This window comes from Nomascus leucogenys, chromosome 15 (assembly GCF_006542625.1).
Source record: "Nomascus leucogenys isolate Asia chromosome 15, Asia_NLE_v1, whole genome shotgun sequence".
Lineage (NCBI taxonomy): Eukaryota > Metazoa > Chordata > Mammalia > Primates > Hylobatidae > Nomascus > Nomascus leucogenys.
This window is the reverse complement of record NC_044395.1, coordinates 88,725,928-88,751,197: the sequence shown is the minus strand read 5'-3', so window position 1 is coordinate 88,751,197 and position 25,270 is coordinate 88,725,928. Positions and strand designations below refer to the sequence as shown.

At 36.7% G+C, this 25,270-nt stretch overlaps 1 protein-coding gene across 2 annotated transcripts in view; it reads right to left on the bottom strand.

The window, feature by feature from the left end:
- Positions 1-309: 309 nt before the first annotated feature.
- The window catches only part of METTL15 (methyltransferase like 15), a 232,421-nt gene continuing 207,460 nt past the window's right edge, over positions 310-25,270 (bottom strand). For both annotated transcript variants that reach the window (XM_030829119.1, XM_030829120.1), the window contains exon 7: positions 310-3,421. In XM_030829119.1, coding sequence (XP_030684979.1) covers positions 2,976-3,421 — 446 coding nt within the window. In that variant the 3' untranslated portion in view covers positions 310-2,975. The remainder of the gene's footprint in view (positions 3,422-25,270) is intronic.

Genomic DNA, 25,270 nt, shown 5'->3' with positions numbered 1-25,270 from the left:
TAAACTACTGCTTGTAGCACAACAAATAGTTTACTACAATGAATTTAAGCACAAATAATATACCATATACTACATGAAATAGAAAAGACATATAGATATAATTAGTGTCTTTCAAGAACACCCCTAGAAACTTCAAAGAATATAGTAATATACAATTTTAAAAATAAAATAAAAATAGGGATATTATCTAAAAATTGTAGTTATTAAATTTTATTTATTAAGTAATGAACTAAAGACTGTTAAGAACTGATGTACTACACAATGACATTGATACTATGTTAAAATGATTCATAGAAGGCAGTCAAGACAGAGATTCAGAAACATTTTATTAGAAAAGTAATGCACATTCATAGTAACATTAGCTTTTATTTCTGTGTACTGTATGAACTTCCCAAAACCATTCTCCAAAGCTAACCATTTAAAACTCATTCATGTATTTTATTATGCATCCTACAACAAAGACTAAGAAGCAGGCAAGAATTACTATAAAACACAGTCTAATTACAGAAAAGTTAATTTATTTTTACATGAAAACATTTTGAAACCAATTTTGTGTTTATTGAAGAATTTTTCTCATGCATATTATCCAAGATTTTTTTCTGTCAGAGTATTAGCTTCCTAGGATTGCTATAACAAATTACCACGAACTGGGTACCTTAAAACAGCAGAAATACATTCTCACTGTTCCGGATGCTAGAACTGCAAAACCATGTTAGCAGGGTTGGCAACTACTGGAACTCTGAGGGAGAATCTATTCCACGCTTTTTTCCTATCTTCTGAGGGTTCACACAATGTATCACTCCAATCTCTGCCTCCAGCTTCATGTGGCATTCTCCCGTGTCTCTATCTTCTCTTTCTTTTTTTTTTTTTTTTTTTTTTTTTTTGCCAGAGTCTCGTTCTGTTGCTCAGACTGGAGTGCAGTGGTGTGATCTCGCAACCTCCACCTCCCGGGTTCAACTGATTCTTGTGCCTCAAACTCCTGGGTAGCTGAGATTACAGGCACCACGCCTGGCTAATTTTATTTTTAGTAGAGATGGGTTTTCGCCATGTTGGCCAGGCTGGTCTTGAACTCCTGAGCCTCAAGCAATTTGCCTGGCTTGGCCTCCCACAGTGCTGGGATTACAGGCTTGAGCCACCATGCCCGCTCTATCTTCTCTTATAAGGAACACCAGTCATGTTGGATTAAGGGCCTGCCCTGCTCCAGTGTGACCTCATCTTAGCTACTTACAACCACAATCACAGTATTTCCAAATAAGGTCACATTCTGAGGCTCCAGGAAGTACATGAATTTTGAAGAAGACACCGTTCAACCCAGTACATTGTTTCTATTTAATATAAAAAATAATTCCCATACTATACAGGATGAAAAAATGACTTATGAAATAGGTGAAAGATTGTTGAATATACAAATGTGATCTTTTATTTTCCAATCACATACAGAGATAAGAATTTTTTGGGAATATGTCTCATTCACAAATATGTATTATGTGCAAAGAGAAATTTATACATTGTTCAAGTAGGATTCGGGGAATTAACCTAGGTGCATTCTCTTGTTTCTATTTCAACCATATTGTTCTCCAGATTTTTTTCCTAATTCTGATTTCCCTGTAGGACTGTTCAGTTTCAAATAAAGCCTGTAAAGCAGAAGTAGTGAACAAGCCTGGGTACTAAAGTTAAGTATTACAGAGGTAGATAAAACAAGTCTGAGGAAAATTCATGTATTTAATTCTATCTATTTTGCCCATATAGTTATGCTGTTATTTCATTCACTTGGATTCACCAACTTAAAATTTGTAACTATAATGGAGAATCTTTTTTTCTGTATTTAAAAAAAGTGCACTGAGCAAATTAATAGTATAAATAGAATTTCAAGGATAACTATTTAAGAGAATATTTATTTCTATGTATGGTTAATCAACACGCCCCCTTCCATACTCCATGTGCCCTTTGACTAACTATCTCCAACTCATCTTTCAGGTCACAATTCAAGTATAAATAATAAATTAGAAGTACATATTACTATAAAAAGTTGACATGTGAATTATGAATCAATCTCCTTAATTTGTTAAAGAATCTTCTACCAAGTACTCTTTTCTTCAATAAGCTTTTACCCATATTACAGTTACCATATCTTTGTAACATTAAGGGAGCATTGATTTTACTATATTAAGTAGATAGTTTTCTATTTCAAATAGACTTGGCTGAGTTATTTTGATTAGCTCAATTAAAAAATACAAGATTCTAATAAGAGACTTTATTACTTACTAAAGGCATTGTGAGCTATTATTAAAATAAATACAATTGACATGAAATACAAGTTTTGTGAAACAATTCTCTGTAAGGATTTTGTATTTTTACTTTGCGATATATGAACAAAATGGCCCATATCATACTGAAAAATCCCTTTAAAATAATAGACTATGATTTGAAAGATGAAATTTTATCAGTATAACACACACTTAAACTAATATTTTAAAATTTAAAACTTGTAAAAAGCCTATATTTGAGAAAGCTAATTATTCACAAGTAAGGACATTAAAATTCATTCCATAATCATCATTATTTGAGCCACAGAAAGACTGATGCAAATTGGATATCTAAATTCAAAATTTAGGACATGCAGATATGATTACAATATCTTTCTCTTTGGCAGCTTGAGTTTACGTATTTAGATAAACACAACATAGTATTATTTTTTTTAAAATTTCCTGGCCAGAGGAAGGATTTCCTTTCAAGAGTCCAATATGATGCAAAGATTAACACATTTTTCCAGTCTGGAGGTGCTGCTGCTCCCTGAGTGTAACCTTCTCTGTCATGTATTTCCTACAGTTTCTTTTTGAGAAAAAAAAATGCTAAATGCTATCAATTTTCAGACTGTCCCACACTTAAACCTATACCAAGACATTCAGGAACATAACATGAGTAAAGATTAGAGAAATTGTGAGAAAACATTTGAAGAATAAGATGATGGTAACTTATAATTTGATAGCTGCTCTAAGCTTGGCTGAGCGCCCTCTGGGGTTATCTTGTACATCCTGATCTTGTGGACTAAGTACCTTCTTGTGTATCAATTCCCACATTAAAGGAGCTCTTCTCACAGAGACTTCTTCCGTGTTTTCGTAATCTGAACCCAATTGCGATGTTTTCATCACTTGTTGTCTAACACTTAGGTTAAATCTTTCTGTCATGCTTATTCCAAGCAAAAATCTTTTGACGATGCGATCCTCTAGTGAATGGAAGGAGAGGGCAACAAGACGACCACCAGGTCTCAGAAACTTCTGAGCTGTCTTCAGTCCCATGTAGAGTTCATTGAGCTCATTGTTCACAAATATGCGAAGAGCCTGGAAAGTCTTGGTGGCAATATGGGTAGACCGCTGTAGTAAGTCTTTCCGTGCATAAATAGCAGAGGGAGGAAATGCACCTAGAACAAATTTTGTAAAGATAGGAAAAGAAGACCGGTAACGTTAATATTTTTCACTGTAAATCTAATGAATTGTGTAGTTGTGTGCATATTTAGTGAACTAAGTTTTCTTAGAAAATTGTGGTGGCATTTCATTCATACTTCCCTCTCTTATTCCCGAACATTCTTCCAAGGTTTAAAACTATGTGGCAAAAAAACCTTTCATAACTCATAAGGATAATTGGAGTTTAACAAGGAGCACAGAAAGAGAAATGGTGGACATATATTTAAAGAAATGATAACAAAATCCTTCTCAAATTTGGTGAAAAACATTAACTCAAAGATGCTCAATGAAGCACAAATATAATAAACAAAATGGCTGCACATAGGCACATCATAAAACTACTGTGGCCAAAGGTAACAACAAAAAAAATGCCAACAGAAAAGAAAATTCATTACATAAAGAAGAACAAAAATATTATTAACAGCTAATTTTTTATGAGCACACTGGAGGCCAGAAGATAGTGGAATAACATAAACAATGTTGAGAAGAAAACTCTGTTTACCAAGAAGGCTAAGTCTACTAAGATATTTATTCAAAAATAAAGGTTCAAAGACATTTTAAAAGAAATAAAAAGTGAGACAATCCACTGTGAATAGGTCTGCATCAAGAAATTGAAAGGAAATACTTTAAGCTGAAATAAAATGAGGCCACGTGATCATTTGGATCAGCCCAAATAATCTTGAAAGAAAAAAAAGAATAAACTAGCAGGACTTACATTCATGAATTTCAAAGCTTACTACAAAGCAATGATAAGACAGTGTGGTACTGGCGTAGCAACAGACATAGAGAAAAATAGAATGTAATTGAGAGTCAAGAAATAAACCCATACCTATACAGTCAACTAATTTTTGACAAGAGTGCCAAGACCATTCAATTGGGAAAAGCCTTTTGAACAAATGATGCTTAGACAATTGGATAGCCACATGTAAAAGAATGTAATTAGACTCTTACATCATATACAAAAACAAACTCAAAATGGATCAAAGACCTAACTGTAAAAGTACAAAGTATAAAACTCTCAGAATAAAACATAAGGCTAAATCTTAATGACTTTGAATGTTGCGAAAGATTCTTAGATATGACACCAAAATTGTGAACAACAAAAGAAAAAAATAGATAAACTGGACTTCATCAAAATTAAAAACCTTTCTCATTCAAACGACACCATCGAGAAATGAAAGACAAGTCCAAGAATGGGAAAAGATTTGCAAATCATACATCTAATAAGGGACATGTATCTAGAATATATAAAAGAAGTAAACTGCAGAATACATGTATATTATTTATATAATATTTTAAAACATGCATATCAAAACAGGTATGTCCCATCTACTTCAATAATTGAGGTAGGCAAAAATTACTAATTTCTAAATAAACCAACAAATATAATTTTCCTTAAGCTTATAACCACTGGCATACAAACACGATATTAAGGTATAATGTTCAATAGATTTATACAAAATTTTTTCCTTGATTTTGAACCATGTTCCTGAAGAGTATTATCCCATAGAGAAGTAGTGTTTCTAGTACAGATTTGTTCTTAATGAAGATCTCAGAAAATAACTGCAATCTTGGCATTTTAATCTCCTTAGCATGTTTCTTAAAAAAAAGTTAATTCTACAAGGCCGGCACCTTAGTTCACATTTCAGTAATCTCAACACCTAGTAGTAAAGATCAGGCATAGCAGATTAATATTCTTTTGGAACTAGATCAGAGACGGAGAGAAATAATATCTTACATGTATCAGAGAACTGAGAACCTGGTGGTTTAAAGTAAACCAAATCAGTGTGATGGTTCTTTCCTCTACAAAAATTACTTTGCCAAAAGTCTGGAGAATGTTAGACACTAGGGGATTTATCTTCCAACAACCAGGTCTCTCAGGAACATGATGTCATATCAAAACTGAAAAGGAAGGTCAGCTTCTTACCATTTGCTATTCAATTCGTCCATTTTCCTGATAAAGAGTTTGTGCCACTGGGAAATGTGTTTCAGAGTATTCTAAGAATCTGAACAAACATGCAACTATTTATATTTTGGAGCCTGGACTTAGAGGAAGTGTCAGAAAGGTTGCATTCTTGAAGACCTTGCATGATTAAAATTTTGCATAATTCGAAACTCATTTTCTCAAAGAAGAAATGTAACATAAAATACATTTTAATGTACATATATTTTCATGTAAAATAGGAAGTAAACATTCATGGAGCACAAAAATCAATAAGAACTGTAAGATATTTCTGCTATAATTTTTTAAAAAAATTTCTTAGCATTATCTCTAATATTTTGCAGAAATTAAAATGATGGTTCAACATAACTGCTTAACTTTATTGACATTTTAATGCAGAATCTCTTAATTCATGAAATAATAGGCAGAAAGCTCAATAAATGTTTGCATACTATTTTCAGTAAATATGTTTTGTAAAATTAATGAAAATGGAATGTTTCATAACAAAACCAAAAAAATAACAAAATAGTGTCTGAAATAACCATGTAGTTCTAATATAAACAACAGCATTGGTTAATTTGACATTAAAGTTTGTTAGACATTTTGGCTTACTAGCTAAAATAGCACTTTCCTGTGGCAGAAAGATGGACATAATTTATAATTCATTTAGTTAGCTAGCTGTGAAACTATGAGATTCCTAATTCCTTTCATTTGAAGAAATAGATTTTCAAAGCATTCACCCAAAGTGATAATTTATTAGTATTTTATATTACAGAATTTCAAGTTTATATAAATCATGTTCACATTAAGTATATTGCCTAGTATATATGAATCTGCAGCTGACAAATTAAAACCACTGCAATCAGACAAGCCTTTCTTTATAAGATCTACTTTGGCCTTGCCAATGTCATAAAGTCATGCAGAATGGACAAAAGAGCTTTCAGCTATATTTGGGAATAGATGGTCTTAAAGATAATAGGGGAACCTTAATCTATGAAGCTTTCCTTCTGGGGCCTTCTTACTCTTGTTTGGAGAATTCTGACCTGGATTATGTCTGATGGATTTCCTGGAAGATATTTCTAGATGTGGTCCTGTCAACCTCGCTAAGTCCCATCTTTAGGGACCAAGAGATGACAAGAGGTCTGCAATGAGCAATGTGTTTTGTGGAGCTTTTTTGGTACTTCTCTGGGGGATCAAAGGCACATATCTTCCCTTATTTTAGAAAGGTTAAACTTCCAGGGCTATCCTTCCTTTATACTGGTACCTCATGTCTGTAATTTTTAGGAAGAAAGGCTGTCAAAGCAGATCGTGTAAAATGAAATGAAAAAGAAACAAAAGAATACAAAATAGCATGTGATGCCGGGCATGATGGCTCATGCTTGTAATTCCTTTAGGAGGGAAGGGTTTTGGAGCACTTTGGGAGGCTAAGGCTGGCAAGTGGCTTGAGCCCAGGAGTTCAAGACGAATCTGGGCAACATGGTGAAACCCTGTCTCTAAAAAAAAAACAAAAAACAAAAACAAAAAAACCCCTACAATTTAGCCAGGCACGGTGGTGCATGCCTGTAGTCCCAGCTACTCCAGAGGCTGAGGCAGGAGGATCATCTGAGTCTGGGGAGGTTGAGACTGCAGTGAGCCATGATTGCACCACTGCACTCCAGCCTGGATGACAGAGTGAGACTCTGTCTCAAAATATACAAAAATTAAAATAAAATGGCATGTGATAATGGAAATTACAGTAGTAAGAACAAAACATCAACTGGCAATGGGACACATGGAGAAGAAAAAATAATCCAACCACGAAGGATTAGCAAGGTTCTACGAATTATTAAGCTTAAAGACAAAAGTCCTATGCCTCTGAGGAAGCAAAAGTGGTTTTCTCGTGAAAGTCACTGATCAGAGAACAAGGAACAGAGTTATCTTAGGAATGCACAAACTAGGTAAGAACAGCTGGCTCCTGATTTAATCAAGAACACAAGATAAAAAAAAAACTAACAGATTCAATGCCTACTCTTATGCTGGACTCTGAATGAGGCCACAGGGAGAAAAATATTAATAAGACAGAAAAATGGTCCCTGCCCTTGAGGAGCTCACTGTTTTGCAATTCTTCTTCACCTCCTTCTCATCTCCCATATGCTGTTATCAGAAATAGAAACTTGTTCTGCTTTTTCATCTCCTGAGTTTCACCACAGAGTCTAGTATGGCTAATTCATTTGATTAAAGAATAGAGTAGGTAAGATGGAAAATCACAATTTGTGTCATTAGGTTTGATGAGAGAAAATCTCCTTTTTGTGTGTTATAGTCCATCAATGGACTTTGTTAACCTAGTACCAATATACATGAGAAGAGGTGTGCTTACCCCTAGTATAGCACTTATCATATGCTTCTGTAATTACTCGTTTACTTGTTTATCTCACTCATTTGACTCTGATCTCCTTGTGAATAGGAACTATTTCGCCTTCACTCATATCCCTAGTACTTGACAGAGAAGCTTGTGATTCTTAATTCTGACTGTACATCACAGTCACTTGTGGTGCTTTTGACAAAAATGTCTGGCTCCACTCCAGATCTACTGAATTAGTTTCAGGAGTTTATTACTCAGGAATCACTACTTTTAAAAAGCTTCACAGAGGATTTTGACATCCAGCCAAGATTAAAAACTACTTTAGAAAACACTCAATAAATGTTTGTTGAAAAGATAATGAATAGATAAATGAGAAAAATGGATGAATGAATGGATAAAAATCCAGGATCATTAGTACAGTTTCATTCACATCATCGGGTGTGTACGGCCTGTGTGCCAAGCCTGTATATCAAACCTATGTGCCCAAAACTTATGTATAAAGCCTGTGTGTGTCTATCACGCCTATGTACCCAAAGCTTATGTGTATAACCTGTGTATCCAAGACCTATGTCTTCCTCAGCCTAGTGGGTGGAGTTTAAGGAACACGGCTGTGCTTTGGTCAAGGATAGGCCGAGGTAGGATGTTTACATCCTGCATGACTCAGTGAGTTCAGAGCAAAGGCATATAACTCCACTTGTTATCACAGCCATGTAGCCGTAACATGGGAAGGCCATCATTTGGCTCTATGCCAATATTGTCTGTAAAAGGTATAATTGCCTTGCTGACACTGTGCAGGTGCAGCCACCCACAGAAAGAGGGAGAGAGAGTCAGAGCTGTGTATCTTTGCAGACAGAGAGAGGGGAGCCAGGACAAAGCTCGGCTCGCTCATGCCCAGAGAAAGAGTTAAGCTGCTGACCCTGAAGCCAAGGGAGAGTCAGCCATGCAGCTGCAGGCATGGGGGCAGCAGGAGCCACAGGGCAGGAGCAAACAGCTGAAATAAAGGCGAACAGTGTAGAGAGCTAGTATAAGAAAGCTGTTGATAAGAGCTGCTGCTAAATAAAATCATCTTTCACCTGCCTACGGCCCTGATTGTTCTTTCTACTTATCCACCCACTCCCTTCAGACCTCGACATGACATTTGGTGTAGTCGTGAACCTGACAGGGTGGGTCCATAAAGAGCATAATATTCAGTCATATCAATAAGTGACTAAATGAGCAGCATCACAATTTTAGTCACAAAAAGCATCATGAAAATACTTTTCAAATGTCACAATACGGGTCCAGTCCTCTATGCTACTTTTTGGCTAAATGTGATCATGGGAACCAAAGCATGATTTTTGTTGGAGCAAGTGAACTCTCAAATTTGCCAGCAATCTCCTTGTCTCAATACAACTGATTGCATGCACTTAATTATACCTGATAATGATTGATAATATCATTAATTAATCAATTATTTGTACATGCAATGGAGCACCTGCAAATAATTTTAACCTCAGAAAATCCAAGCTTGGAAGTCTTTGTTACCTGACATAGGGGAAATGTGCAAGGTCAACTTTCGTTTTGCATATTTCTTTTGCAGAAAAAAATGAGACATGATAATATAATGGTAAAACTTGGAAATTTAAGTTTTAAAAATCCTCAATATCTTAAGTTATTTAAGTTCAAGTTTTTCCCCAAAGATTAATGCACAATATTGTTAAAATTTTATGTAAACTTTTTTTCACTTAACAACTATAAAATCCCAAACCATAAATTTTCTCAATTCTTCAAAATAGCAGAACTGTTTTCCTCCTTACACTTTAAAATAGAAAAATTTGTTAGTAAAACTCACTACAAAAGGAAATTAAAGGCTAATGTACATTTAATGAGAAGATGTTTTCATGTTAAATATACTTTTAAAAGTAAGCGTCTGAAGCCTTCTTCTCTCAACTCGTCAAAGTCATCCTCCATCCAGCTTTGTTCCGTTGCTGGTGAGGAACTGCGTTCCTTTGAAGGAGGAGAGGTGCTCTGCTTTTTAGAGTTTCCAGTTTTTCTTCTCTGTTTTTTCCCCATCTTTGTGGTTTTATCTACTTTTGGTCTTTGATGATGGTGATGTACAGATGGGTTTGTGGTGTGGATGTCCTTTCTGTTTGTTAGTTTTCCTTCTACCAGACAGGACCCTCAGCTGCAGGTCTGTTGGAGTTTACTAGAGGTCCACTCCAGACCCTGTTTGGCTGGGTGTCAGCAGCAGTGGCTGCAGAACAGCGGATTTTCGTGAGACCACAAATTCAGCTGTCTGATAGTTCCTCTGGAAGTTTTGTCTCAGGAGTACCTGGCTGAGTGAGGTGTCAGTCTGTCCCTACTGGGGGGGTGCCTCCCAGTTAGGCTGCTCAGGGGTGAGGGACCCACTTTAGGGGGCAGTCTGTCCGTTCTCAGATCTCCAGCTGCGTGCTGGGAGAACCACTACTCTCTTCAAAGCTGTCAGTCAGACAGGGACATTTAAGTCTGTGGAGGTTCCTGCTGACTTTTTGTTTGTCTGTGCCCTGCCCCCAGGGGTGGAGCCTACAGAGGCAGGCAGGCCTCCTTGAGCTGTGGTGGGCTCCACCCAGTTCGAGCTTCCTGGCTGCTCCGTTTACCTAAGCAAGCCTTTGAAACCAACGAGAACAAAGATACAACATAAAAGAATCTCTGGGACAAGTTCAAAGCAGTGTGTAGAGGGAAATTTATAGCACTAAATGCCCACAAGAGAAAGCAGGAAAGATCCAAAATTGACACCCTAACATCACAATTAAAAGAACTAGAAAAGCAAGAGCAAACACATTCGAAAGCTAGCAGAAGGCAAGAAATAACTAAAATCAGAGCAGAACTGAAGGAAATAGAGACACAAAAAACCCTTCAAAAAATTAATGAATCCAGGAGCTGGTTTTTTGAAAAGATCAACAAAATTGATAGACCGCTAGCAAGACTAATGAAGAAGAAAAGAGAGAAGAACCAAATAGATGCAATAAAAAATGAAAAAGGGGATATCACCACCAATCCCACAGAAATACAATCTACAATCAGAGAATACTACAAACACCTCTACGCAAATAAACTAGAAAATCTAGAAGAAATGGATAAATTCCTCGACAAATACACCCTCCCAAGACTAAACCAGGAAGAAGTTGAATTTCTGAATAGACCAATAACAGGTTCTGAAATTGTGGCAATAATCAATAACTTACCAACCAAAAAGAGTCCAGGACCTGATGGATTCACAGCCGAATTCTACCAGAGGTACAAGGAGGAACTGGTACCATTCCTTCTGAAACTATTCCAATCAATAGAAAAAGAGGGAATCCTCGCTAACACATTTTATGAAGCCAGCATCGTCCTGATACCAAAGCCTGGCAGAGACACAACCAAAATAGAGAATTTCAGACCAATATCCTTGATGAACATTGATGCAAAAATCCTCAATAAAATACTGGCAAACCGAATCCAGCAGCACATCAAAAAGCTTATCCACCATAATCAAGTGGGCTTCATCCCTGGGATGCAAGGCTGGTTCAACATATGCAAATCAATAAATGTAATCCGGCATATAAACAGAACCAAAGACAAAAACCACATGATTATCTCAATAGATGCAGAAAAGGCCTTTGACAAAATTCAACAACCCTTCATGCTAAAAACTCTCAATAAATTAGGTATTGATGGGACGTATCTCAAAATAATAAGAGCTATCTATGACAAACCCACAGCCAATATCATACTGAATGGGCAAAAACTGGAAGCATTCCCTCTGAAAACTGGCACAAGACAGGGATGCCCTCTCTCACCACTCCTAGTCAACATAGTGCTGGAAGTTCTGGCCAGGGCAATCAGGCAGGAGAAGGAAATAAAGGGTATTCAATTAGGAAAAGAGGAAGTCAAATTGTCCCTGTTTGCAGATGACATGATTGCATATCTAGAAAACCCCACTGTCTCAGTCCAAAATCTCCTTAAGCTGATTAGCAACTTCAGCAAAGTCTCAGGATACAAAATCAATGTACAAAATTCACAAGCATTCTTGTACACCAGTCACAGACAAACACAGAGCCAAATCATGAGTGAACTCCTATTCACAATTGCTTCAAAGAGAATAAAATACCTAGGAATCCAACTTACAAGGGATGTGAGGGACCTCTTCAAGGAGAACTACAAACCACTGCTCAATGAAATAAAAGAGGATACAAACAAAGGGAAGAACATTCCATGCTCATGGGTTGGAAGAATCAATATCGTGAAAATGGCCATACTGCCCAAGGTAATTTATAGATTCAATGCCATCCCCATCAAGCTACCAATGACTTTCTTCACAGAATTGGATAAAACTACTTTGAAGTTCATATGGAACCAAAAAAGAGCCCGCATCACCAAGTCAATCCTAAGCCAAAAGAACAAAGCTGGAGGCATCATGCTACCTGACTTCAAACTATACTACAAGGCTACAGTAACCAAAACAGCATGGTACTGGTACCACAACAGAGACATAGATCAATGGAACACAACAGAGCCCTCAGAAATGATGCCGCATATCTACAGCTATCTGATCTTTGACAAACCTGACAAAAACAAGAAATGGGGAAAGGATTCCCTATTTAATAAATGGTGCTGGGAAAACTGGCTAGCCATATGTAGAAAGCTGAAAATGGATCCCTTCCTTACACCTTATACAAAAATTAATTCAAGATGGATTAAAGACTGAAATGTTAGACCTAAAACCATTAAAATCCTATAAGAAAACCTAGGCAATACCATTCAGGACATAGGCGTGGGCAAGGACTTCATGTCTAAAACACCAAAAGCAATGGCAACAAAAGCCAAAATTGACAAATGGGATCTAATTACACTAAAGAGCTTCTGCACAGCAAAAGAAACTACCATCAGAGTGAACAGGCAACCTACAGAATGGGAGAAAATTTTTGCAACCTACTCATCTGACAAAGGGCTAATATCCAGAATCTACAATGAACTCAAACAAATTTACAAGAAAAAAACAAACAACCCCATCAAAAAGTGGGCAAAGGACATGAACAGACACTTCTCAAAAGAAGACATTTATGCAGCCAAAAAACACATGAACGCTCATCATCACTGGCCATCAGAGAAATGCAAATCAAAACCACAGTGAGATACCATCTCACACCAGTTAGAATGGCCATCATTAAAAAAGCAGGAAACAACAGGTGCTGGAGAGGATGTGGAGAAATAGGAACACTTTTACACTGTTGGTGGGACTGTAAACTAGTTCAACCATTGTGGAAGTCAGTGTGGTGATTCCTCAGGGATCTAGAACTAGAAATACCATGGACCCAGCCATACCATTACTGGGTATATACCCAAAGGACTATAAATCATGCTGCTATAAAGACACATGCACACGTATGTTTATTGCGGCACTATTCACAATAGCAAAGACTTGGAACCAACCCAAATGTCCAACAATGATAGACTGGATTAAGAAAATGTGGCACATATACACCATGGAATACTATGCAGCCATAAAAAATGATGAGTTCATGTCCTTTGTAGGGACATGGATGAAACTGGAAACCATCATTCTCAGTCAACTATCGCAAGGACAAAAAACCAAACACCGCATGTTCTCACTCATAGGTGGGAATTGAACAATGAGAACTCATGGACACAGGAAGGGGAACATCACACTCCGGGGACTGCTGTGGGGTTGGGGGCGGGGGGAGGGACAGCATTAGGAGATATACCTAATGTAAATGACGAGTTAATGGGTGCAGGAAATCAACATGGCACATGGATACATATGTAACAAACCTGCGCATTGTGCACATGTACCCTAAAACCTAAAGTATAATAATAATAAAAAAAAAAAGTAAGTGTGCACTAAACCCAGTATGGGAACAAGTTCTAATTTCAATACAATTTTGAGACATTATTTGGCACTTACTTATCTCACAGTAACGCTGAGAAAATTCATGGCATAAGGGATTGACCCTAGCTGTGAAAGAAAATTGTTACAAGTTCTGCCTTATTAGAGGCTCTCCATTCTCACATTCCAGGTCAGGTTTGTTGATGGTGGTGTATTTTAAGACTCTTGACAGTTTTACATCCTTTCTGTTTTCTTCGTCTCACATCAGCAAATTCTGATGGCTCTATATCTGGGATATATCCAGAACCCCACCACTTCTTACCAGCTCTACCACTATGACCCTAGTCCAAGCCATCATCATCTTTTCCACACATCCGCCAGACTGATCCTTTTAAATACAAAAATTAATCATGCAAACACCTGCAACATCCCCTGACTTTGCTCTTAACTGAAACTTGGCATGGTCCTGCCTAAGTTCTTTGACCTGTACTTAGAAGATCTACCTTCATAGCCCTGAGTGGCTTACTCCCTACTTCATTCAAGTCTGTTTTCAAATATTACATAATTCAAAAGGCAGTCTCTAACTATGCTTACGAAAAATAGCACCATGTCACTAGTCCCCTTACCTGGTTTAATTTTCTTCATGACACCTTATCAGAAACAAATATTTATTTGTTTACCATCTGTCCTCCTCCACTAGAATACAGACTCAGGGAAAACAGAGACTGTATTCGCTGCTATAAACCCTTTGCACCAAGAACAGTTGGTGGATTGAAAGAATGACTACATTTGTACTTCCAAGTTATAAACACAGTCATTGTTAAAAAAAAAAAAAAGAAAAGAAGAAAAAAGCCAAAGGAAATATTATCATTTGTATACGAAGTCAATAGTTAATGTCAGTACTCTTTAAATTCTTTAAATTCAAGAGGCAACCAAGAGGTATACTTCCTTTTTTCTTCACACATGTATGACAAAAATATATATAGGTGTGTATGTGCATATATATACATATACTTATAAGAAGAGAATCATCTGTAAAATAATCTACAACTTAGTTTACTTATCTTTAAAAAATAATTTCGCCTGGGCGCGGTGGCTCAAGCCTGTAATCCCAGCACTTTGGGAGGCCAAAGCGGGCGGATCACGCAGTCAGGAGATCGAGACCATCGTGGCTAACATGGTGAAACCCCGTCTCTACTAAAAATACAAAAAATTAGCTGGGCGTGCTGGTGGGCGCCTGTAGTCCCAGCCACTTGGGAGGCTGAGGCAGGAGAATGGCGTGAACCCAGGAGGTGGAGGTTGTGGTGAGCCGAGATCGCGCCACTGCACTCCAGCCTGGGGGACAGAGAAAGACTCCGTCTCGAAAAACAAAATAAATAAATAAAATAATTTCAGTTGTATAAATGCATTATAATTCATTTTGTTTGTTCATTTAACAAATGTTTGTAGTGTCAAGTACCAGCCAACTGGAAACACAATAGTAAATAAGATAGAAGTGGTCTCTGGTGGAGCTCACATTGTCACCACAGCAGGAACATTTAGGATGGTTTTTATTTTTTCCATCACAATAAAATGATGCAATAAACATGTGAACTGCACATTTTATAATTCTACATAGCAGAAAAACTCTACAAAGTAAAATGACAGTCACAGTCTGGGAAAAATATTTGCAACTGTATGTGAATCTTGCATGTCTCTTGGAGTTGTTAGGTCAAAGGGTAGTTATGTCCACTTAAAATTGGATCAATATTTCTAAATATACTCTCTATATAGATTATACCAATTTACTTCCATCAATAGTATATGAGAGTCCATCTCCTCACATCCTTACTAGTACTAGACGCTATCACTCTTTAACCCTGACTAGTCTGATAGTAGGTAAATCTTAGCTTACTGCTGTTTTAATTTTCATTTCTTTGGCAATTAGTAAGGTTGGACATCTTTTCAAATCTAATAGCCAGTTGATTCCAGCTAGAAATTGCTTGAACAAATCCTTTATCCATTTTCCTGATGTGATATTGGTCTCTGCTTTATTGATTTGGAAGAGCTATTTATAAAATAAGGATATTAACCCTTTGTCAACTATTTACATAGTTGAAAATATTTTTTCCTGAACCTTTGTGAATGTCTTTTAATTTTGTAGAGTTTCTGCCATTCAAAAATTAAACATTTTTATACAAACTTTTTTTTTCAAGTAGTTTTCGGTTTTATTAAATTTAGGAAGGCTTTCCCCACTCTAAGATTATACATATAATCAACTCTATTTTTTGATATATTTCTGGTTTTATTTCTTACATTTGAATATTTAATCCACACAAAATTTGTTTTTTAGTATATGAGGTTCAAATCTAACTTTTTTTTAAATGACATAGTCATCTATCCTATTTATTAAACAGTACATTCTTTTCGTACCCATTTGAAGTACCCTCTTGATCATATACTACATTTCTATATACAGATGGATCTGCTTCTGGATTCTCAATTGTGTTCCATTGATGCATTTCTCCTATTTTTCTGCAAATACCAGGTTATTTTAATTATTATTAAATATCTTTTCCAGTAAGTTTTGCTATCAGGTGGGGCAACCTTCTCCCCATCATCTTCTCCACCAGCCCACAATCATCTTTCTTTTCAACAATATTTTCAAAATTATCTTGGGTATTCCAATGTATTAATTGCTCCAATTAAATTTAGAATCAAAGTATATAAAAATAAAAATTTTGATTAGAATTATAGTAAATGTGTAAATTTATTTGTGTAAAATTTAATTATCATAATGTTGAAGCAATGCATCCAGGAAACATAGTATTTCCATTAATATTTCATATGTGTGTTATTAAAGTTTAATAGTTGTCTTCACTTAAGTCTTGGTTATGTTACATGCAACCACTATGTTTATTCATATACATTTTAATCACTCCTATGAAAAAGCATAAAAAATGACAATACTTCTATTAACAAAACATTGTGTAATGGAAATGTCGCTGACCTTCAGAGAAAGGGCTCTAAGTTCGATTTTTAGATCATTCACTTTTCTTATGTCTATTTGATGTGGGGTAAAACACTTCTGAGTTTCTCCATTCTAGGATGAAATCACAACACTTCTCACAGGATTATTGTGAAAATCACGTTAAAAAATGTTCAGACGCATTTAGTGCATACTGGGCATAAAGTAGTCATTTTATGAATGGCATAACACAGTTACTTATTCTTCTCAGTTGTACAATGAAGTAGGTAGGAAGGGGATTTGATATGTTAATTTAAAGGTTCTGCCAAGCTTATTCTACTTTCAGCCTGGACTAATGGAGAATGGGTAAGATAAAGGGCTATTGAAAACCCCTGAAGCATCTGAGTAATGCTTATTCAAGTTAGGTATTGGACTAAAAGATTTCAGCATCCAAAATGAAGTATAAAATTTTCCTAATGTATAAATTAATGGAACATTCTCAAATTTACAAAGTAGCACTTATGTTTTAAAAGTATAGAGACTTACAATGACTTAAGTAAGAAAAAAATTGTCTTTAAAAAAAATGTTAGTTTTACCCTATTTAGTAATTGATGCTAAGGATTTTAAGAGACCAAATTTCATCAGCCTAAACCTTCCAGGCTGTATTTAAACCATCTAGCTAGAAGTTTATTTTCCATAATTAAACTTCTAGATTTCTCTTGCCACCTGAGATACACAACTTGTATTTGGGCATTTTAAGAATGCATTTTTGTTTTTTCTCTATTCTTTTCTTACTCCTGTGCCTAGTTTTCATGGAGCACCTTTCTGCACAGGTATTTTTTCTGGGGGGTTGGGGGCACAGGGTCTCACTATCACCCAAGCTGAAGTGCAATGGCATGACATAGCTCACAATGCAGCCTTGAACCCTGGGATCAAGTGATCCTCCCATCTTAGCCCCCTGAATAGCTGGAACTATAGGTGAGCACCACCACACCCAGTTAATTTTTAAATTTTTGTGTAGAGATAGGGTCTCGCTATGTTGCCTAGGTTTGTCTTGAACTCCTGAGCTCAAGCGCTATTCCTCCTACCTTGGCTGCCCAAAGTGCTGTGATTATAGCCATGAACCACCATGCCTAGCCTTACTTTTTAAGCACGGCTGTACAAGGCTAAAATATATTGGAGTGATTTTAAACCACCCCCTTTGTTTTCACAGCTCAAAAAAAAAAACAAACTATTTATTTAGTCTGCCTATCAACTGAATTGCATCTGAGGTTACCAGAAATTGTACAGACTAAAAAAATTTATTACCCACAACGTACTAAACACTGGGGATTAAAACATTTCTGAATACATAGTCCTTGCTCTCATGAAATTCAAACCTAATGAAGAGAATGATATGTAAATATTGTGATTAAGTGCTATAAAGAAGAATTATACATGCTCTTATGAGAGTGAAGAAGAAAGACAGAAGAACATTGACCCCGTATCGCACAGCATTTTCCAAACTTCAATCCCCAACCAAACACCAGTGTATCTGTTGTCAAGTAAGTTTGGGAAATGCAACATGTTACACTCCTTTTTCCAGGATTCACAATGCACATTAACATGGTAAAGCTCTTAAGATAACTGTATAACTTTGTTTACCCAGAATTTCCTAACTTTTTGATAAGAAACTGTTTTAATTTTAATAACCATTCCACAGTATTTATTTTCTGTATAACACACTTGGGAAAATACTGGAGGTAGATTTTGTTTTAATCATGTTCCACATATTTAATTCATACAAAAATGCTGAGAAGTATGAAATAGATGTTCTAATTTTCATTCAAAGGTACCAAACTGAGGGGTTAAATGTCTCTTCTCAAGTTCACAGGGATTGTAAGTAGTCTTATTTGACTAGTTCATCTCAGATACATTCTAGGAAGTCTAGATCAGTATGAGTTTTCTCAAAAAAAAAAAAACCTTATTTTATTTATTTTATTTTATATATGTGTGTATTTTTTTCAGTGTCCTAAGAATGTTGTTCAGCTTCTTGCTGTTTATGGGTGCTCAAAACAAAGCAACAATTTTAAGATGATATGTTCACCACACCATCTCATCTTTTTCCTGATCAGAATTTAAGGAAGTTAAGATGAGATCACACGGCTTAGAGTGATTTCCAGAAGCTCTAATTCCGTGTTTGCTGTTTTATACAACGATCTCATTTTCTGGGAGAAAATGAGCGTGGAATCTTTAAACCTGAACAGGCTTTTACTGAGAGATGTTTTAATGGAAGCCAAATCACTATGCATCAAGTTGCAAGAGTTTGGCTTTCTCCCTACATTTCCCTTGGGGAGATGTGTATTGTCAGGCCTAAAGACAGCACATCTGGTGAAGGTGGCAACTGCCCTGGTCTCTTATCCTGGGAATGATAATGAATACCTTTGGCTTTTGTCCTTTTTGTTCTATTGAAAATAACCTATTGTTAGCTCAGGTTATTGACTGTACATTTGTCTCTTTTTCATCTGCTTTCTTGATAGTGGGTTTAAAAAAGAATCAGTTGCTACTGCTGCCATTGTCAAGATTTTTGGGCAGGTACAGATTACATGTGTTTGATTAAGAATCTAGACTCATCCAATGCAGTACATATGGGCTTTTCTTGACTCACTTACTAGGAAGGGAGCCTTTTCCAGTTGTTTCGTATTTGAAAAATGAGTGCTTAATATTCTCCAGTTAAGCAAGATGAGAACAGGCTTGTATACAAGTGTAATAAAAGGCTGAGATGGCTAAAACCTTAGGAAATTAGGCCCAGCTTCTTATATTTTTGTTTCATTTAAAGCTCAAGAAATGTTGATAGAGAAGACTAACTTTTAAAATACATTTGTTGTTATACATTTCTTACACAGTATTTTAGCAATGAAAGAACAGTGCTTCTTGTTCTCATTTCTGTGCTTCTGCACATACTGTTCCTTCAGCCTAGAATGTCTCCCTCTTCTTGTACTTTACATCAATTAATACTCACTAATGTGCTGTCTTCTCCAGGCAGTTTTGCAATTTTATATATATATATATATATATATAAATTATTTACCCCTCTGTACTATTTGTCTACCAACCTCCACTAGGCTGTAAAAGGTCCAGAGATCTTTTCTTATTTTCCTTTACTTCCCCAATCCCAGTTTTAAGGCCTGGTACACAGTAGGTGGCAAAGAAAAAAGTCCTTTCAATAAGGGATACCTTTCCAGTCCCAGACAAAGATCAAGATTTGTCATAAACAATATTCGGAATGTGGAAATTCATGAACTCCCTGAAATCTTCATAAGATTTTGCATGTATATGCAATTTTATGTGGAGATGCTCTACTGCTTCCATCAAATTCTTAAATGAACAAGCGACCCACAGTAGGTAAATTTCTGGTAAATGCAAATTGGGAGTTGGCTGAGTTTTTAGCTTACAACTTACCACTTCTAATGATATCACCCCAAAAAACTTCTGTGTGTATTTATAGTTTTGTTTTTCTTTACCTCCAGAAATATTCTACCAGTTAGCATCACTGGAAGCACTGATTGAGAACCCTGTTTCATGTATGATATCAGAAGTTGGAAACTCTATCAGTGAATCCTTGGTTTTCTTATGACTCACAAAGAATTTCACATACAGTAAGAGAAAATCTTGCTTAGTAACAGTCTGCACTACATATAATAATAGAACACAATTTGTATGTGAAAGTAGTAAGATATATTTCATTCATAAAAAGCACCATGCTTCTGGCTAGATAAATGATTTGAAGTCCCAGAGAGAAATTGTAATTTTTAGTTCTGGGATACCCTTATGCTACTTACACTTTTTAAAATTTAATACATTCACGTGTTTAAATGTATTGAGATTTTTAAGCTTGTGAATGAAATTAGCAACGTGCTGTGGCTGTCAACGTGATGCACTGCAATTCCCCCTGAGTGGTAGGGTTTAAATATTAATTCAGCTCTTGCACCTGTTTGCCGGCATTCGGCTGTTGAATTTCCATCATATTTAATAAGTCTCGGTGATGCAACTCATGTCCTTTCGCCTGGGCTCCTTTAATATAGTGTTAAATTCTCACCAATCTGAAATTCAAGTAATATTACAAATTTCAAACTGTTAATTAAAATCTGTGAACTTGAATGGTTCTGGATAAAATTGGCTTTACTCAGTGAGGTTCTTTTTAAACTTCTTCAGAGTCTCATCTAATACTCAACTCCTACCAGGTTAAGTCTGATGACAACATGATCTCACTATGGGTGGTTGAGATTTACAAATACTTATACAACAGGGAAAAAAATAAAGTTATAAGTTTGAACAAAAAGGTAATGAAGAACATTAACTGCTGAAATGAAATAAGAAACATGGCCCAGAATTAAAGGAAAGAACTGAAATTTTTCGTAATTATTTTTCAATAAAACTAATTCTATACTACTATATTAGTCCATCTTCATGCTGCTGATAAAGACATACCCAAATCTGGGCAATTTACAAAAGAAAAAGGTTTAATTGGACTTACAGTTCCACTTGGCTGAGGAAGCTTCACAATCATGGTGGAAGGCAAGAAGGAGTAAGTCACGTCTTACACGGATTGCAGCAGGCAAAATGAGAGCTTGTGCAGGGCAACTCTTGTTTTATAAAACCATCAGATCTCATGAGATCCATTCACTATCAGGAGAACAAACGGGAAAGACCCACCCCCATAATTCAGTCATCTCCCACCAGGTCCTTCCCACAACACATCGAATTATGTGAGTTATTAAATGAGACTTGGGTGGGGACACAGAGCCAAACCATGTCATTCCACCCTGGCCCCTCCCAAATATCATAACTTCACATTTCAAAACCAATCATGCCTTCCCAACAGTCCCCCAAACTCTTAACTTATTTCAGCAGTAACTCAAAAGTCCACAGTCCAATGTCTCATCCGAGACAAGGCAAGTAAGTCCCTTCTGTTTATGAGACTGTAAAATCAAAAGCAAGTTAGTTACTTCCTAGTTGCAATGGGAGTATAGGCAACGGGTAAATACAGCAATTCCAAATGGAAGAAATTGGCCAAAACAAACGGGCTACAGGCCCCATGAAAATCCGAAATCCAGTAGGGCGGTCAAATGTTAAAGCTCCAAAATGATCTCCTTTGAATCCATGTCTCACATCCAGGTCATGCTGATGCAAGAAGTGGGTTCCCATGGTCTTTGGCAGCTCCACTCCTGTGGCTTTGCAGGGTATAGCCCTGCTCCTGGCTGCTTTCACAGGCTACAGCTGAGCATCTGTGGCTTTTCCAGGTGCATGATGCAAGCTGTCGGGTGGATCTAACATTCTGCGGGCTGGAGGATGGTGGCCCTCTTCTCACAGCTCAACTAAGTGGTGCCTCAGTGGGAACTCTGTGTGGGGGCCCCACATTTCTCTGCCGCACTGCTCTAGCAGAGGTTCTCCATGAGGGCCCAAGCCCTGCAGCAAACGTCTGCCTGGGCATCCAGGTGTTTCCATACATCTTCTGAAATCTAGGCAGAGGTTCCCAAACCCCAATTCTTGACTTCTGTGCACCCACAGGCTTGACACCACATAGAAGCTGCCAAAGCTTGGGACTTCCACCCTCTGAAGCAACAGCCTGAGCTATAACTTGGCCCCTTTCAGCCATGGCTGGAGTGGCTGGAATGCAGGGTACCAAGTCCCTAGGCTGCACAGAGCAGGGGAGTCTTGGGCCTGGCCCATGAATCCACCTTTTCCTCCTAGGCTTCTGGGCCAGTGATGGAAGGGGCTGCTGTGAAGACCTCTGACATGCCCTGGAGACATTTTCCCCATGGTCTTGGGGATTGGCTTCTCGTTACTTATGGAAATTCCTGCAGTCAGCTTGGATTTCTCCTCAGAAAATGGGGTTTTCTTTTCCATTGCATTGTCAGGCTGTAAATTTTCCAAACTTTTATGCTCTGCTTCTCTTATAAAACTGAATGCCCTTAACAGCACCCAAGCCACCACTTGAATGCTTTGCTCCTTAGAAATTTCTTCCCCCAGGTACCCTAAATCATCTCTTTCAGGTTTGAAGTTCCACAAATCTCTAGGACAGGGGCAAAATGCTGCCAGTCTCTTTGCTAAAGCATAACAGAGTCACCTTTGCTCCAGTTCCCAACAAGTTCCTCATTTCCAACAGAGACCACATTGGCCTGGACTTTATTGTCCATATCGCAATCAGCATTTTGGGCAAAGCCATTCAACAAGGCTCTAGGAAGTTCCAAACTTTCCCACATTTTCCTGTCTTCTTCTGAGCTCTCCAAACTGTTCCAACCTCTGCCTGTTACCTAGTTCCAAAGTGGCTTCCACATTTTTGGGTATCTTTTCAGCAATGCCCCAATCCCAGTACCAATTTATTGTATTAGTCCATTTTCATGCTGCTGATAAAGGCATACCTGAGACTGGGCCAATTACAGAAGAAAGAGGTTTAATTGGATTTACAGTTCCACACGGCTGCGGAACCCTCACAATCATGGTAAAAGGCAATGAGGAGCAAGTCACATTTTACATGGATTGCAGCAGGCAAAATGAGAACTTGTGCAGGGCAACTCCCGTTTTTTAAAACCATCAGATCTTGTGAGACCCATTCACTATCAGGAGAACAGCATGGAAAAGACCTGCCCCCATAATTCAGTCATCTCCCACTGGGTTCCCTCCCACAATACATGGGAATTATGGGAGCTACAAGATAAGATTTGAGTGGGGACACAGAGCCAAACCATATCAACTACCTATGTCTTAATTTGTTCAACATAGATGGGATACCTGAAATTGAATCATGATTCCCATTACCTATTTAGCTGGTCACCATTATACCTAATTACTGGATATTTAACGAGTGATTGAGGCCTATTTGCCAGACACAGAAGTCTAAGCAGGAGGTTCTAGTATATTTGAGACTCATTACAAAATACTTTATTTGAACCCTTTATGAATATTCTACAGGGCATGCATTATTGATCCCAGAGTTGGGCCATATGCACTTCCCAGAGTTGGAAGATGGTAACACACAGATGATTAACAGTGCTGCCTTTTTCTTGAGGTCAGCACATACTCATAATCAATCCTAGCACTTGAAGATAAAGTTGCGTGCCTTCCTGTGGCATACTTACCTGCAATAGAACACTTCTCAATTATATTACAAATGTTCTTCAAAAAATATTTATCTGTCCTACTGACATATAAGCTTCCAGAAGGTAGAGGTCATGTGTTTTCATCATTTTTCTCATAACAGGCTTGTTGAAAGACCAATAGACTATCTGACTGAATTAAAGATGACATATAAAATTCTCCGACATCCAATAGCATATGGATTTTAATTAAATAATAAATTATAGATATCTTTTTTCACTCACATCCAAATTCAATACTGAACTTCCTCCTCCAACTTTTATTTTCCTACCTGCTCTATACCACTAAATTGCTCTAGAAATAGTGCCCAGTAAAGGCTTTTGGTTTCTAGAAGGACATGTATACATTTTGAAAAGCATGTTTCAAGGGCTAAAGGCATATATGTGCTATTAATCTCACTTTGGGACTTTAGCTTAGAAAATACCCTCCTTCCAAAAAAAATCCCTTAAATATGCCCAAATTATTTACTATATGGCTTTCAATAATAGCTCCCACTTGGAGGCCAACTATCTAATGATATGTAAGTTAATAAATTATGGTATCTCTACTGATATCTAGTATATTGGCATAAAATTTAAGTAATATAATAAAATAGTAAGTAAAGAAATCCAAAACTATATACATCCAATACTCCAACACAAAAAATGTGAGAATAAATAAAGAGATAAAAGTAACATGCGATAGCATATTTATGTTATGGTTGTACAATGGTATGACAGATTTTTAAGGTTTTTTTTTAATTTCCTAACAATTTTCCATGACATATAAACAAAGATACTTTTATAATAGAAAAATAAAAATCCTGTACTTTATAATCTTGAATTTTAATTACTGAATCATAAATTCATTAATCGTTATTAATAATGAATTCATATTTATGAATTCATGATCTTTATGATTATGAATTCATGATCTCAATGATCACAAGTTTTAATTATTTTTGCATGTGTTTGTGATGTAGATTTTATCAACAATTAGACAAGGTAAATTCTTACATTGTTTTTCTTTTGTCAAGTACCTATCATGTGCCCAGAAGTAGCATAGGTAGTTTTAAAAGGTAATTTCTAATCATTACAATAATCTTATAAATTAGAAACCATTATCCTATTTTAGAGAGGCTTAGAATAGTCATGTCATTTGTTCAAGTTCACAAAGCTAGTAAATGGTAGAGATGGAATCTGAACTTAGGTTTTTGTATGACTCCAAAAGTAACTTATTTTTCTATTACTCAGTGATACAATAGAAAACAGAGACATGAACTCTGACTAATAAAGTGAGAGTGAAGGGGCTTAAAAAAAAAAGAAAAAAAAAAAAAGACAAGTCCTATGGTTGGAATGTGTTCCCCAAAGTTCATGTGTTGAAACTTAATGCCCAACGTAACAGTATTGAGAGATGAAACCTTTAAGAGATGATCAGGTCATGAGACTCTGTCCTCATGAATGCTACTATCTCAGGAGTGGGTTAGTTTTTGAGGAAGTGAACTCCTGAGAAGAGGATGAGTTTGGCCCCCTTTCCTCTCCTGCATGCATGCTCTTTTGACCTTCTGCCTTTCTGCCAGGAGATGACATAGCAAGAAGGCACTCACTAG